The 13,761-nt window shown below is 31.2% G+C and overlaps 2 protein-coding genes and 2 long non-coding RNA genes across 4 annotated transcripts; 2 read left to right on the top strand and 2 right to left on the bottom strand.

The window, feature by feature from the left end:
- The first annotated feature begins 998 nt into the window (after nucleotides 1-998).
- Nucleotides 999-2,917, top strand: AT5G40470 (RNI-like superfamily protein). The gene has a single exon (NM_123411.4). The coding sequence runs from the start codon at nucleotides 1,181-1,183 to the stop codon at nucleotides 2,669-2,671; it is 1,491 nt and encodes a 496-aa protein (NP_198863.1). The 5' UTR covers nucleotides 999-1,180; the 3' UTR covers nucleotides 2,672-2,917.
- A 1,555-nt stretch (nucleotides 2,918-4,472) lies between these two features.
- Nucleotides 4,473-4,884, bottom strand: AT5G06075. The gene has a single exon (NR_142889.1). It is a non-coding gene; the product is annotated as an other RNA (long non-coding RNA).
- Nucleotides 4,885-7,567: 2,683 nt separating this feature from the next.
- AT5G40460 (cyclin-dependent kinase inhibitor SMR3-like protein) lies at nucleotides 7,568-8,784 on the bottom strand. The gene has a single exon (NM_123410.2). It carries the CDS (start codon nucleotides 8,459-8,461, stop codon nucleotides 8,123-8,125), a length of 339 nt encoding a protein of 112 aa, NP_198862.1. The 5' UTR covers nucleotides 8,462-8,784; the 3' UTR covers nucleotides 7,568-8,122.
- Nucleotides 8,785-8,829: 45 nt separating this feature from the next.
- AT5G06065 lies at nucleotides 8,830-9,201 on the top strand. Its single transcript, NR_142888.1, has 2 exons — nucleotides 8,830-8,966; nucleotides 9,076-9,201. It is a non-coding gene; the product is annotated as an other RNA (long non-coding RNA).
- The last annotated feature ends 4,560 nt before the right edge of the window (nucleotides 9,202-13,761 follow it).

Genomic DNA, 13,761 nt, shown 5'->3' with positions numbered 1-13,761 from the left:
AGAGTGAAGCAAATTGACATGAACTCCCCAAGCCGTCTTGTAAGGACGAATGTCTCTCAAGTAAGCAAATGAAGCAGTCATTTCGGGTGGTAAGTTTTGTTTGCTTGTGATAAAAGTAAAAATAGTTTGGTGCTTGGTGAGAGTGTATTTATATTGATTTTAGAAATTGGTCTTGTTTTAGGTTAGAAAATATAAGAAAAAAATTGGTGAACAAGTATAAGATATCTTTAAAAATCTTTTAATCGAATCAAAAATCCATAGAAATTTTATCTTTAGCAACAATTTAATCTTAGGCTTTAGCACAAACACTTAACTCCTTATTTCACCCCTCTTCACCTAATTTTGTAAAACTGAAAAAAATAGATTATTGATTTCATCAAAATATAAACATATAGTTTTGTAAAATATTAATTTCATTTATTAATTTTATCTTTAATGACAACTTAATCCTTCCTTATAAAACCTTAGCAAAAGCACTTAACTCCCTTATTTCACCTCTCTCACCTAATTTTGTAAAAGTGAAGAAAACAGATTAATTAATTTCTTCAAAATATAAACATAGTTTTGCCATAAACGAAAGGTTGGTTCTTCTCAGTTGATTAGACCGATAGGTTCCCTTTTTGTAGTTACTTTATTGGGGTGGAGAAATTATATTATTCGATTCCTTATGATGTCAACTAAAAATTAAAGAAGAATTGCTTTGCTGATTGAATAACTTAATACTGTACTACATTGGTTGTTTTGATAAGAGATTTTCAATTACTACTGATTATTCAATTAAGTGACATCGTTCAAGAAAACCCTAATTAAATGCTAATATATAAAATAATTTCATTTAAAAAAATCTCCTAAAAACACGAAACTGCCCTAAATCTTGGTAACCTTATTTAACTTGTACTCCGTTAAAATAGAAAACTTTACGTTATATAAATCTTTTTTTTTTGTTATCTCATAAACGTTAGTTTACTAAATATATTTAAATTAATGCTATTGAATGTAAGAATATTCATACGACAGACACAACTCAACTTATCAATTCTTTTTTGGGTCCGTCTCTTGCGTGACTCAAGAATCAAACAACACAAGTGTCAAAGCCACCAAGAACACAAATCGTCGAAACCCCAAAGAAAAAAGTCTCAGCAAAATCCTTCTTTCATCGTCTTTCGATTTCTCCAAAAAAATGGAAGAAATTTTATTCGATGAGATTCTCTGCGAGATATTTACAAGACTGCCATCGTCTTCTTCTTCTTCTTCTTCCTCATCATCTTCGTTACCTTCTTTCGAATCGGTTCCTCTTGTCTCAAAACGATGGCTTCGTCTCTACAGAGCATCAAAGACTTCCATGTCCTTACAATTCAGTCCTCACGACACCTCTGTAATTACCCTTTTGCCCTCTATCCTCAACAACCATCCTTGTCTCTCTTCCCTCTCTATCTATCGCGGCGTAACCATAGGAACTACCCCAAGTCGTTCGGATGAGGAGCATCTGAAAGCTGAAACCATTTTCAGCGACGAGCTAATCTCAATCATATCTTCTTGCTGCTTCAATCTCAGAAACCTCTGTTTCTTGATCAATCCAGTTTCTTCATCTTCTTTGGTTCCTCTCTCTACTTCTTTATCTCTCACTTCTCTCTCTATCGAATTATGGAAACCACAAAACTCAGGTTTCACTTGGATTGCTCTGTTTTCATCTCTTAAAGAATTATCAATCCATGTTTGCTCAACGAGTTCTCCAGCTTTCGATTTCTATCCAAAGTCTAAACCTAACCCGGAAGTTGTAGAGTTAGGTTTGGAATCGGTTTCTTTATTTGGAATCCAACCTGATGATAATGATGTTACTTGGTTATGGAAAAGTTGCAGAAAGTTAAAGAAACTGAGTCTGAGATCTTGTGGAAGTATTGGAGAAGAAATCGGTTTGTGTTTGAAGAATCTTGAAGAGATTGAGTTAAGAACATGTAGGAGTATTGTTGATGTGGTTCTGCTTAAAGTATCAGAGATTTGTGAATCTTTAAAGTCTCTGTTGATTCATGATGGTGGAAGCAAAGATGGGTTGGTTCAGTTTATGAGCAATGCTAGATGTTATGATACTTTGGAAAGACTCGATTTACGTCTACCGATGGATTTGACCGATGATCATTTAGTCTCTCTCGCTGCGAATTTCAAGTGTTTGTCGACTCTTAGGCTTACAAGCTGTATCTTTGTGACTGGTTTTAGTCTAAAGGCATTGGCTTTAAGCTTTAGTTCGAGTCTTGAAGAGCTTTCTTTGCTTAGCTGCAACGCGATTGAACGAGAGCGTGGTTTGTTGGCGACAATAGGACAGCATTTGGGGAGGTTAAGGAAGCTAGATTTGACTCGGAACGAGTGGTTATTCGATAAAGAGGTTGTTTCGATGTTAGCTTCTTGCAATGGTTTGGTTGAGGTTGTTTTGAGAGATTGTAAGCATTTGACAGGTGCAGTGTTGGTTGCTTTGAACAAAAACTGTGTGAAGTTGAAGACTTTAGACATTTTAGGTTGTCGGTTGATTGAGCCTGATGATGTGGAGGGGTTTGTGATGAAGACACAATGTTTGAAGAAGCTTGTGGTTGAAGAGAATCAGATCACAGAAGCTATATTGAAATTGGCTTCGAGTAAGTTTATTGAAACTGTTGTGTTTGATTCTCTTGTTTGGTAATTAGTTAGATGGATTAGTGTTTGAATAACTGTGAAGTATATATGGGTAAGTGTAGATAACATGAATAAGATGGAAACACAATGATGTACATTTTCGGTGTTAAGTTATTGTGTTTATTTCTTCTGAACAATTGTAAACTATTATGGAATATGCAAAGGAAAAATAATTGTCGTTTGTTTTTATAATATTTGTAAACCGTTTTACGAAATTTTATTGACCAATATGTGGTTTTATTATTTGTTTATCATGTATAAGCATACCATATGATTTATACAGAAACTGGTTATAAAATCGACTTCTACAAAAAAAAAAAATATGTGAGTCTTTTCACCCAAATGCTTGATAATGGTCCTATTGTCCTATTGCCTTGACAAAGGCAAGTGGTATTCTTGAAACGTTAAAAAATAATAATCAATAGTTACTCAAATTTGGGCTTTATGTTAATATTGGGCTTCTTATCGTAAAGAAAGATAAGTCTAAGTTAAAACCATTTTGAATTCTTATGGGCTTCAATTGATACACTTTTCTCAGGAAAAAATATATAAAATGGCTACTGTTTTTAACTTTTTATGAATAAGAAGTCTAAGAAAATTTGAAAATTTATATACAGTTAATTTTGACGAAAGAATAATTTGTAGAGAAATTGTACGATCGCTATAAATAAAGAAAATTTTAATCTTTGACATCTTCATTATTTAAGGAAAAAAAAACCAGAATGTCATTTTTGTGACATGTTAAAAGGGCGACAAAACTAAACTGCACTTTTCAAATTGAAGCATACTTTATTTTTGTCTCTCAAATTCAAACATAATTAGTATAATTTGGTGAGAATTTTTTACGTCGTCGACATAATTTTGTATTGAGCTTTTTTTTTGTGTTTAGTATAATTTCGTAAGTTTTTGTCGTCAAAATATACTCTTACTTAATAAGATTTGTGGCGTCATATGTGACGAATGGCTACGTCTCAATATCCATGAAACGATTAAAAACCCAAGTGGGCCCATATGCTGACGTGTTATTTATGTTGGAGTGAGTCAATTCAGACAGACACGTGTTGTTGACGATGATGTGGACCCAAACTCCCACACATACATTACACAAAACAGCCGCCACTACAATCCCGCTTTTCCCGGGCTTACGCTCTCCCGCCAAGAATCTTACCTTTTTTGTTTCTCTTCTAATTAATTCAATTTTTTTTTCTCTCTTCCATTTTCCCCGCCATAATTAACCGGGCAAGACGGGCAGAAGAAGTCAAAACCGCGTTAAAGCGAAGAAGGATGTGGGCAAAACAGTCATTTACTTTCATATTAGCGTTTTAAGACAAAATCAAGACTCGTACGGAAAAAAATACACATTCTTTGAGAAATAAGGCCATCATTAAAATCAATTTAAATTTAAATTTCTTACATCTCTATACATATAGTTTCGGGCATAGGATACCTTTTTGGCGGCCCATGTGTACGTGTCCAGTGTCCTTCTTTTATTTTCTTAACCTAAGACACTGTGGAAAAAAACCTCATGCATGCGTAACAAAATTCAAAATACCTTAACTTCACACTTGCATTGGATTCGTTTTTTTCTTTCACTTGTACTATTATACTAGGAGTTATTTATATGTGAAAAGAATCTTATAGTACAAATGTAGCCCGTTCTCCCATTATCATCCCCTGGGAAGTATTCTTACTTATAATTACGTAATAGCTACCAATGTCGATCATCTCAATTAGTGTATCTTATAGATCTTACTTATACATTACACATATTTCAAACATTGAGGTATATCTTCTTTCTTTGTTAAAATTGAGGTATATTTTCGGTAGAGGGACGGTTGACTATAATTGCATTATTTCGTTAACGTCCGTTTTTCTTTTTGCAGTTTACATGTATTCCCAAAACCTGATGACTGCGCATATAAATGAGTATTTTGTAAAATATTTAGTGGAGAAACCTAAACCGAAGTTCAGACATGACACATATAGACATGCTCTAAATATTACTTCCTCTTATAATATATTCATGACCAAGTACATCTTGTCTTCTTTGGATGACTAATTAGTAATTATGGTTTAATTTTTAGCTTTCAACTCTTTTTTCAATAATTAAAGTCTATTTGGTTTTTCAGTTAAGATTTTTTTTTTTTGGTTAACTACTAGACTTTTTATGGTGAGATGGAGTTGAACTCACTGCTCAAAACTCTTGCGAAGGTGGCAACGCAACATGCGCTAATGAATCCGGTCAGTTAAGAGTTTATTTCTTCGTCATCCAACTCAATTCTACTATCCAATATCAGGATTCCGATTACTTGTATTTCTATAATTATTGGTTATTTTCATTCAATTTAGGAATCATAGTTTGTCTACACATATAGAGTCTATGAGAAATTTTTTATTTATATGATAACTAGAATTTATTCGATTGGTCCCCTAGAGAAGCACATGCATTGTTGAAGATAGCTACTATCATATCTATATAGACAAAGAACAAGTCACAAATGTATGTCTCTATCCAAATAAAAGAGAACCAAAACTTCGACAGTACAAAAGAATGATAAAACCAAAACTATTAATATGTATGCACATCTTATCACACACACAATAGACAATACGAAAGTATCTAAAATACTAGTTAATTAGATGAACTAGTTAGAAGACGGCCAGTTCGAGTTCATCATTACCTTTGAGAAACTGACTTAGGCATCGTGAAATTGTCACGTAATCTTGATCCTTGCAAATTTATTGTTTACCTTTAATTAGTGTCACTTCTTGGATTCGTTTAAACTATAATTTACAAATTAATAATTATCTTATCTTCTTGGATAATCAGAATAATCAGTCACTTCTTGGATTCTAAATATCTTGTTCAATCATTATCTTTTACATATTATATAAATTTGGAATTGATTGTATGTGTTATTATATAAGATTTGGACACTGATATATAACATGATCTTATTGATTCTTGAGTCGTTAGTTCTGAAAAATGTTTGTGTTTTCTTAAATGATGGAAGATGAAATAAGAAACAAAAAAGATGAATTAATAAAAAATCAATTCAATACGATATCCGTCATTTAAATTATTATTTTCTTTTAAAAAAAATCCTTTTAGTCAAGAAGTAACAATAATATCTCTATTAATAAGTTATTCATTTCGACTCCTACGTACTAAATTCTTTGTTTATCCTTATATCTGTACGGATCCAATGAATAATCAAAACATGCATTTTAAAGTGAAATTACACATTTTGAAAGATTCTTATGAAGATGCATTTGTTGTTGATGGAGTCGTTGAATGAGTTTAATAGTATACAAATTTTTGTTTGATGGAGTTGCTAAATGATTTAAGAAGTAATTCAGGATGCGAATGTTTTTGTGTGAGTGTCGGTTACTAGAAAATTTGAAAATATATTTTTGGAATATGTTTAGATGATGAATCAAAAGAGGAAAATGACTTAGAAGGATTTGGAAGACTTGATGAACGTGAAATTCAATGAGAAAAAAGGAAAATGTAAATAAAAATTTATTTTTTCTTATGGAATTTGGAAATCTTTTCCTATAATGATTAAAAAATCGTTTTGGATATATACGGAGAAGCTGGAGACGTTTTGAAGAAGCAAGAGAGCTGAGATATAAAGAAGAAATCTTTGAGAACTTTCTGTAAGATTGTGTGCAACTTAGTTTTGCGGGTTTGTGCTTGTGTGATCAAGTGGTTTTGCTTTGAAGTCTAGATTTAAGGATAGTTTAGTTCAGGGTTAGGTGTTATCCTGATTAAATCTAGATTTTGAAGGAATTTAATTAAGAGTAAAAATTATCTTTAAGGTTTCACGTTTTAAAAGAGAGCGGTAAATCAAGAGATTTGTGCTTATTTTACGCGTTTGCAAATTTGTTGTAATTTGTTTTATTATTCTACTGAAATTGAATCTAAACTTCTCCCGGAAAGTAGGAAAAACCGAATCTCGTTAACAAAATTCTTGTGTCTTTTCTTCCTTGCAATTTATATTACTTCATCCGCACTTTCAGCTTAGAATTTAATCTTTTAAAGTCTCCTAAAATGGAAGATTCGGCTATCATCAGTTGGGACACTAAAAGCTATTGTTTTGGAATTGCTAACTAGAACAAATTTACAGACTTGTGAAAGGTGAACCTAATCCTCAAACTTGGATTCTCATTTTGAATTGCTAGTACATTCGGCAGGCAATATAATTTTTTCCTGAAAAGAAATGTATTATAGTTCCTAAAGTCATGACAGTGAAATAAACTCGTTCACAAGAATGATCCAAACTCGTCAATCGTCATAGTCTCCTTCTATTCAAATATTTCTCTTGTATTTGGCATTTCAAAAAAAAGAGGAAAAAAACACGAGATTGGTCGTTGTCTCGTAAAGGAACCAAACAAGGCCTTAAGTCCCACATTGGATTCTCCCATCGCACCGCTATTCTCTGAACCCTATTTTGTCCTTTTCATGACTCAATCCACAAGAACACAACTGAGAATTAGTGACTTACTTGCATGCAACACATTTAATCTGCAAATAGTACTATTGGTGCGTAGCATGAGTAATTACTAATCATAATGTCTTATGAGTTTATTTAATTAATTTGTTACAATACAAAGTAGTGGTCAATGAATTAAAGATACTAATGACTTAGTGAGTGTGCAATTGTGCACGCAAAAAGCTCTTTAACCTGAAAAAAGAAAGTATCATATTTGTTGGGATGGCTTTAGAAGTAGAGGCCTCCTTAAAAAAAAGTCATGCATTGAAATTCTTCAGAATCCTTTTAAAGCATATAAAAAACATTACATGTGTGCATTATAAAATTGTTGATTTCTTCTCTTTCCAAATAGTATGATTTACCTCTTTTTATTTGAAATTAAAGATTTTTGTATTAGATCCCACCATATTATTTGTTAATAAAAACTATATTGGCCCACATCTAGAACATTAGATAAAGGAAACAATAATTATGCAAATACATAGTTTAAGTTATTAACCTATAAACGAGTTTTACCAACAACAAAAAAAAAACCTATAAACGTGTATAGTGGATTTGCCCAAAAAAAACGAGTATAGTGGAGAGTCAAAAGCTTGCCGTGTGGACTTGTCACAAATTATTGGTAATTTTATTATTATATTTAGGTAGTTGAGCTAACTGGTAAGATTTGCTCGCGTCACTTCTCCTTTAGTCTCCGTAGGCTTAATCCAAGGCTCTGAGTATAAAATTTTCTACATCAAATTAGTGTTTTTATAAAATCTGGACTGATTATTTGTTGATATATGTATAACCAAAATATTAATGAAACCAAATGTGATGAACAAGGCTAATTTGGAAGATACGCATTATCATAATTAGATTCATTATCATATATTTTTAACTCTAAGTCTAATAACCAAAGTTTTCATGGCCTGTAACTAATATATAACTAGAGAACTATATTAAAAAAAACTCAAATCTCACTAACGGCGACGTAGAAACACCGTCTCTAAATCAGAAGGAGGCGTAAAAAACTCTCTAACGACGTTACTCCGACATTTTAACGCCGGCCGTCGTTTTCTCGGTGCTGGTGGACATTCCAATAACTCCGGTATCTTCGTTTCCTTCGCTGTCGGTGTCGTCGAACACTCTTCCTCTTCGTTGTAGCAATCTTCTTCAACTTCGGTCACTATCTCCGGCGGCGCTCTGAGTTTCGTCTTGACTGGTTTCAACGAAGCCCGAATCGAAATTCCGGCGATAACCCATTTCTTCCCGTCGGATTCTAAACCTCCTTCGAATTGAGATTTCTTCGAAAAACCCATCTCTCTTTAACTAACTCAAAACCAAGATAAATGAAAAAACAGAGTAAACCCAAAAAGAAAACAGAGAGATAAAAACAGAGACTTGTTCCAATTAGAAGAAGAGGAATCGGAATAAAATGAAAGTGGGGAAAAAGATTAAAAATTTGTGGTTGGTCAAATTTTTTGGTCTGAAAGGAAGAATTTTTTTTGTTGTTGAGAAGAATGAGAAAAAACAAATGAGAGGAAATTGAGATAAAGAGAGGGTTTAAATAGTCAAAATAATATTCAGGAGAAAAAAGCTTTGCGAAGAAGATGAAGAAAAAAAGGGATAAAATTGGAAATTTAAAAAGAATAAAAATTTAGGTGCCCGAGAAATTTTACGGGCAGAGTCGCAACCACCGTCTTTTGTTTGGCGCCATAGTTTGAGAGTTTTGGTTCGCAACGGCTCTTTTTCCCGCCTTTATATCCTTTTAGTGATTCCCGATTTTGCCCCCAGTTTACTTTCCCGCGAGGTTTCTTTCTTTAGGTAAGAGAAGAACCGAAGAAGAGAACATCGGTTTGGTTTATTTACCCTCTTTGGTTCTAATCGGTTATCGTTAATTTACATTTTTTTATGGTTTTCTCTGGGTTTAGGTTCAAACTGAAATTAACTCGGTTTAACTTCAGTTCGTCAGTTTGTTGGTCATCAAAACGACGTCGGTTTTGACACACTGAATTTTCCCCATCACTTTAAATATTCATCTGCCTTCTCTCTAATTTTGGTTGATAAGATTATCAACAATCATGGAATCTGCCGAAAACAAAATCTAGTGTGAATCTTGTGGAAAATGAGTTTGGAATTTATATCACTCACGGCTTATTCATCAACATTATTAAACTATATGATATATACAATTCAATAAACAGCAACGTTAGAAAACATCAGTAGCATATCAAGCCATGTCAAAAACTAGCTAACCATGGAGGCAAACAACAATATATTATATATCTATAACTAATCGATCATTAATACAGTTTAAAGTTATGTTCGTAATTAAGGTGTGCCATCATCACGGATTCATGCATGCACTTATATATACATAGAAGCCATTATGTGTACAAATACAATGTCAATATCAAACAAACAATATATATGCAGCTAATTCTAGTCATTAGAAAGATAAGGATAAGAGAGATTGGCGGGTGATTATCAGCATGATGGATTGCTCTCCCTCTGGTTCTAGAGTCGAACATGAAGATTGGAACCCTAGAAATCTTAAATCCGATACGTGCGATATGAAGTATAAGTCAATGTTGCATTGTAGTTATTTTATGATACCAAGAAATTTGAAATTTTAGGTAAATTTTAGTTATTATTCCGGACCATGAGACGAAGAGATACAAATAGATAAAAGGTCCATCCCAATTTCTTTTAGACAAAAAAAAGATGATGTAATCAAATACATCTTTTAGTTAAGGTTTACATTTTACAATTTACAATTTTATAGTTAACTTTGATATATTATATTCTATATTTCTTTATGTAATAAAAGTAATCAATATTCAATTATTAGGCGATAGGATGAATGGACCTTTGAGAGACATGAATGGTGATAGAGACAAGTTGAGGAAGGTCGGGACTAGCTAGGGCTGACATTGTGTCACATAAGCATTAGATTTATTCGCATTCAAAACGTTATGAAAATTAATGTAAAATATGAAGAAGAACAATTTGAAATGTTTTTTAACTAAAATTTGAAATTGAAAGTAACGCATATTATATTGGACCTACAAAAGAGCCGACCCTTATCTATTTTAGTGTGAAAGAAATGCATGGGACCCTCTTAGTCAACCAGCCTTATAAGACCTCTTTGGCCAATTCTATTAGTTACTTATCGAAAGTGTTCAAATTGCCATCGAACCCGAATGTCCAGCAAGACCTTTGACATATCTTATACATAACTCGCCAATTCTCGATCATTTATCATGTAATCTTGTATCCAATTCGGTTGTTCTGATATATGAGGGTTTCTTTTAATACAAAAATGACTCTAACATGTGTTTAATTACGATGATTTGTAAGGTTTCGATTGTTTTTCGAATTAATTACGAATTTTGCTATTCTTCTTATGGCATTTATAGATTTTGCCATCTTTAAATAGTTTTTAAAATTTTATCATTTTTCAGGTATAAAAAAGTGATTTAACTTGTGTTTTACCCATTATGATAAAATTAGTCGGGTTTTTTTTTGGTTTAGTATTTGGTATAAAATACGTGTTTAAAAAAAAAATCGTAAATACGTATATCTTAAATGTTAAAAATGGCAAAATTGTAAAAGTTTAGTAAAATTATCATTTTTAGAAAAAAATCCAAAAAATGGCAAACTGGACAACAATCCCTTCTTCTTCATGTGAAAATTTTACACTTCACATCTTTATCTTGACTTGTGTATCTTACTCTCGACCAATTTTCGTTCCGTGATACATGAATGTTTAGAAAATATATCTATATAAATATTTAACATGTTTTATACTATTTCTTTATTTACATTGTATGAAAAATTATTTATCAATTAGTCATCTATAAATTACTATTCTCTCTGTTCCTTTTTATTTGATTTTCTAGGAAATAAATTTGTTTTAAGAAATTGATTTTTTAAGGTTTTTTATGCAACATTTATTTGTTATTTTTGATGAAGTGTTAACTTTAATAAAAATGATTGAATATCATTGGTTTAAAGTTATATGAAATTGTAAAACACACAAAATAATACATTTAAAATCAACTTTAATATGCTTACCTTAATATGTGTGTTTTTCCTAAACAGTCAAACAAAAATAAACAAAGAGAATATTATACATGAAATGCATTTAAATGAATAATTATTCAAAAATAGTGTATAAAGAAAACGTAAACCTAGTCAAACGATTATCATGCGACACATTTTCAAAGTTATTCTAAGAGTATGAGCTTATAGTCACTCTTATCCATATTGATTAATCTTTATATCGCGTTTGTAACGCTCGGGCCACCTCCTTGCAAGTAAATAACAGTTCTGGTGAACTTCTAACGAACCTCCTTGCAATTTTGATCATATCTAAACCAATCTGGATCGGATCATTCTCTTTTAGAAAAATTATTAGGCTAAATAAGTGATGCAATCGTTCACGCAATCAGTTCATACGAAAAGGTAAGATACATCACACCAAAAGTATATTTCATTGTATATTATAACTTGCTTTTATGAACCCAATCCGAATTGTTATCATTACCTTAAATTTAATATTGGGCGCAAAAGCAAAATTGGATTTATCTTCGATAATATTGTTCTGGACGGCGACGTAAGGACAATTATTTTCGGTTTGGTCGGTTTGATAGGAGCCTCCTTTTTTTTATCAATTTGCATACATTTTCATTCAGTGTTTAGTCATAGCATATATGTTACTTATATACGCCACAAAACAAAGTAGACCAAGAAGGACCAACTTGTGGAAAAAAAAAACAAAGTAGACCAACATTGATGTTCATATGCAGATTATATTTCAGTAGTATAAAATATTACTAGAGATGCATTTTGTAAATGGTTAAGTTTTCAATAATATTTTTATCTGCCCGTTACTATCACAACTCTAGAAAAAGTGGAATTCGAAACTCTGAATAAGTAATTAAGCATAATTAAGAACCACATATAGATGATTCATAATTGATTACAATCGAGATTAAATCTCAACATAAATCAATGTTGCATATGTGTGTTTCCATCCACATTTTCTATGCAAAACTAAGTTTCAATGATTTGTTTTCTTCTTACATTTATCCAAAAATAAAATAAATTAATACTTTTAGGGTGCAAAAAAAAAAAGATTTATTGGACGAAATTTTTATTAAGATTATATTATTTCTTTTACTTTTATAAGATATATATAGTGACGAGAAATAGAACATATATGAATGTCAATTAATAAGATGATTAACCATTATACAAACTAGAAAGGAAGGATTGGTACACCAATATTTGTTTTTGGGCTGGACCAGCCGCAAATTTTGAATCAGTTTGATTGTTAAAAAGGAAAATAAACTAACAACTAATCTAGGTGTGTTGCCAATTTGCCAAAACAAAAATATAAATGTGGTGTCATTACTTTTATTAAAATAATTACTGTGCACTGACCAAACAAACACAAAATGACAAAAATAAACAGAACATTGCTTTAAAGCAACATTCTTTAGACTGAACCGAATTTGTCTGATCGCACCAATCCAAAATGATCCAGATATTCCATTCTAGTTTATCACTAGAAAAAAGTATTTTTTGTAGAAATTAAAAAAGCCGCAAAACCAGAAGTTCTGGATAAAAAAGCCGATTCAATTTTCAGCACCGGCTGATTCAGTTATGTATCTTAAAAATCTTATAACACGTGCAAGAACATGTTGTTTTGACATTGAAAAAATGAAGAACATTTATTTCTTAAAATAAATATTAAAGAATGAGACACAAAAATGTTGTATGTATGATAAAAAAAAAAAATCTTACTTCCAATTTTTGAATTTAGTTTACATATAGTAAATAGTATATACTATAAGAAGGTATGATAGAGTTTTTTTTACTTTCACTTCTGTTTGAATTATGATTCAATATCTCACTGTGATTTGAAACTTTTTAAATCTAGGTTAGTCTTTTGTGATAATTGTATTTGTAACACTTTCATTAGTATCAAAAATTAAATTATATGCACTACAAATTTACTTTTTCTTTCAATTAATTATACTTTAATTCCTCTTCTAAACAGAAGCTACAATTATTATTTCTATTTGTAATTTAAATTTGAATTTCTTGAAAAGTTAAAATAACTATCTATTTCATATACTTGAATTGGAAATATTAGTTTCAGAAATATGATATATTCAAAATTCGGCTTAGCTGGTTAAATTAAATTAAACCGTGAAATACTAAACCAACCAATTCAATTTCGAAAACATTTGTTTTAAATTAGAATAAAAGTTTTTTTTTTTCTAATAGAAAGTTTCAAAATGGAAAAATGCAAAAATAATGAAGCATATCCCTATCGTCGATCGGGCGTTGTAGTTTTCAGTTGTCTTAACAACATGACCGGTTTTAAATGTTTGTATCAGTTGTAGACTTGTTGTTTTCAATTTTCTTAATAACATTACTGGTTTTAATAGCTTAATTGTTTGTTTTTTTGTCTGACGGCGTTTTAATAGCTTTAATAATCAGTTCTTTTGTCGGCAAATTATAGTTTTAAAAATTAGGTACATGTTAAAATTTTGTATGGCCCGTGAAAGAATTGATGAGTAATTTTTAGTAGAGAGCATATATCATT

This window comes from Arabidopsis thaliana, chromosome 5 (genome assembly GCF_000001735.4).
Source record: "Arabidopsis thaliana chromosome 5, partial sequence".
In the NCBI taxonomy this organism is placed as follows: domain Eukaryota; kingdom Viridiplantae; phylum Streptophyta; class Magnoliopsida; order Brassicales; family Brassicaceae; genus Arabidopsis; species Arabidopsis thaliana.
This window is presented reverse-complemented; position numbering and strand designations above follow the sequence as displayed.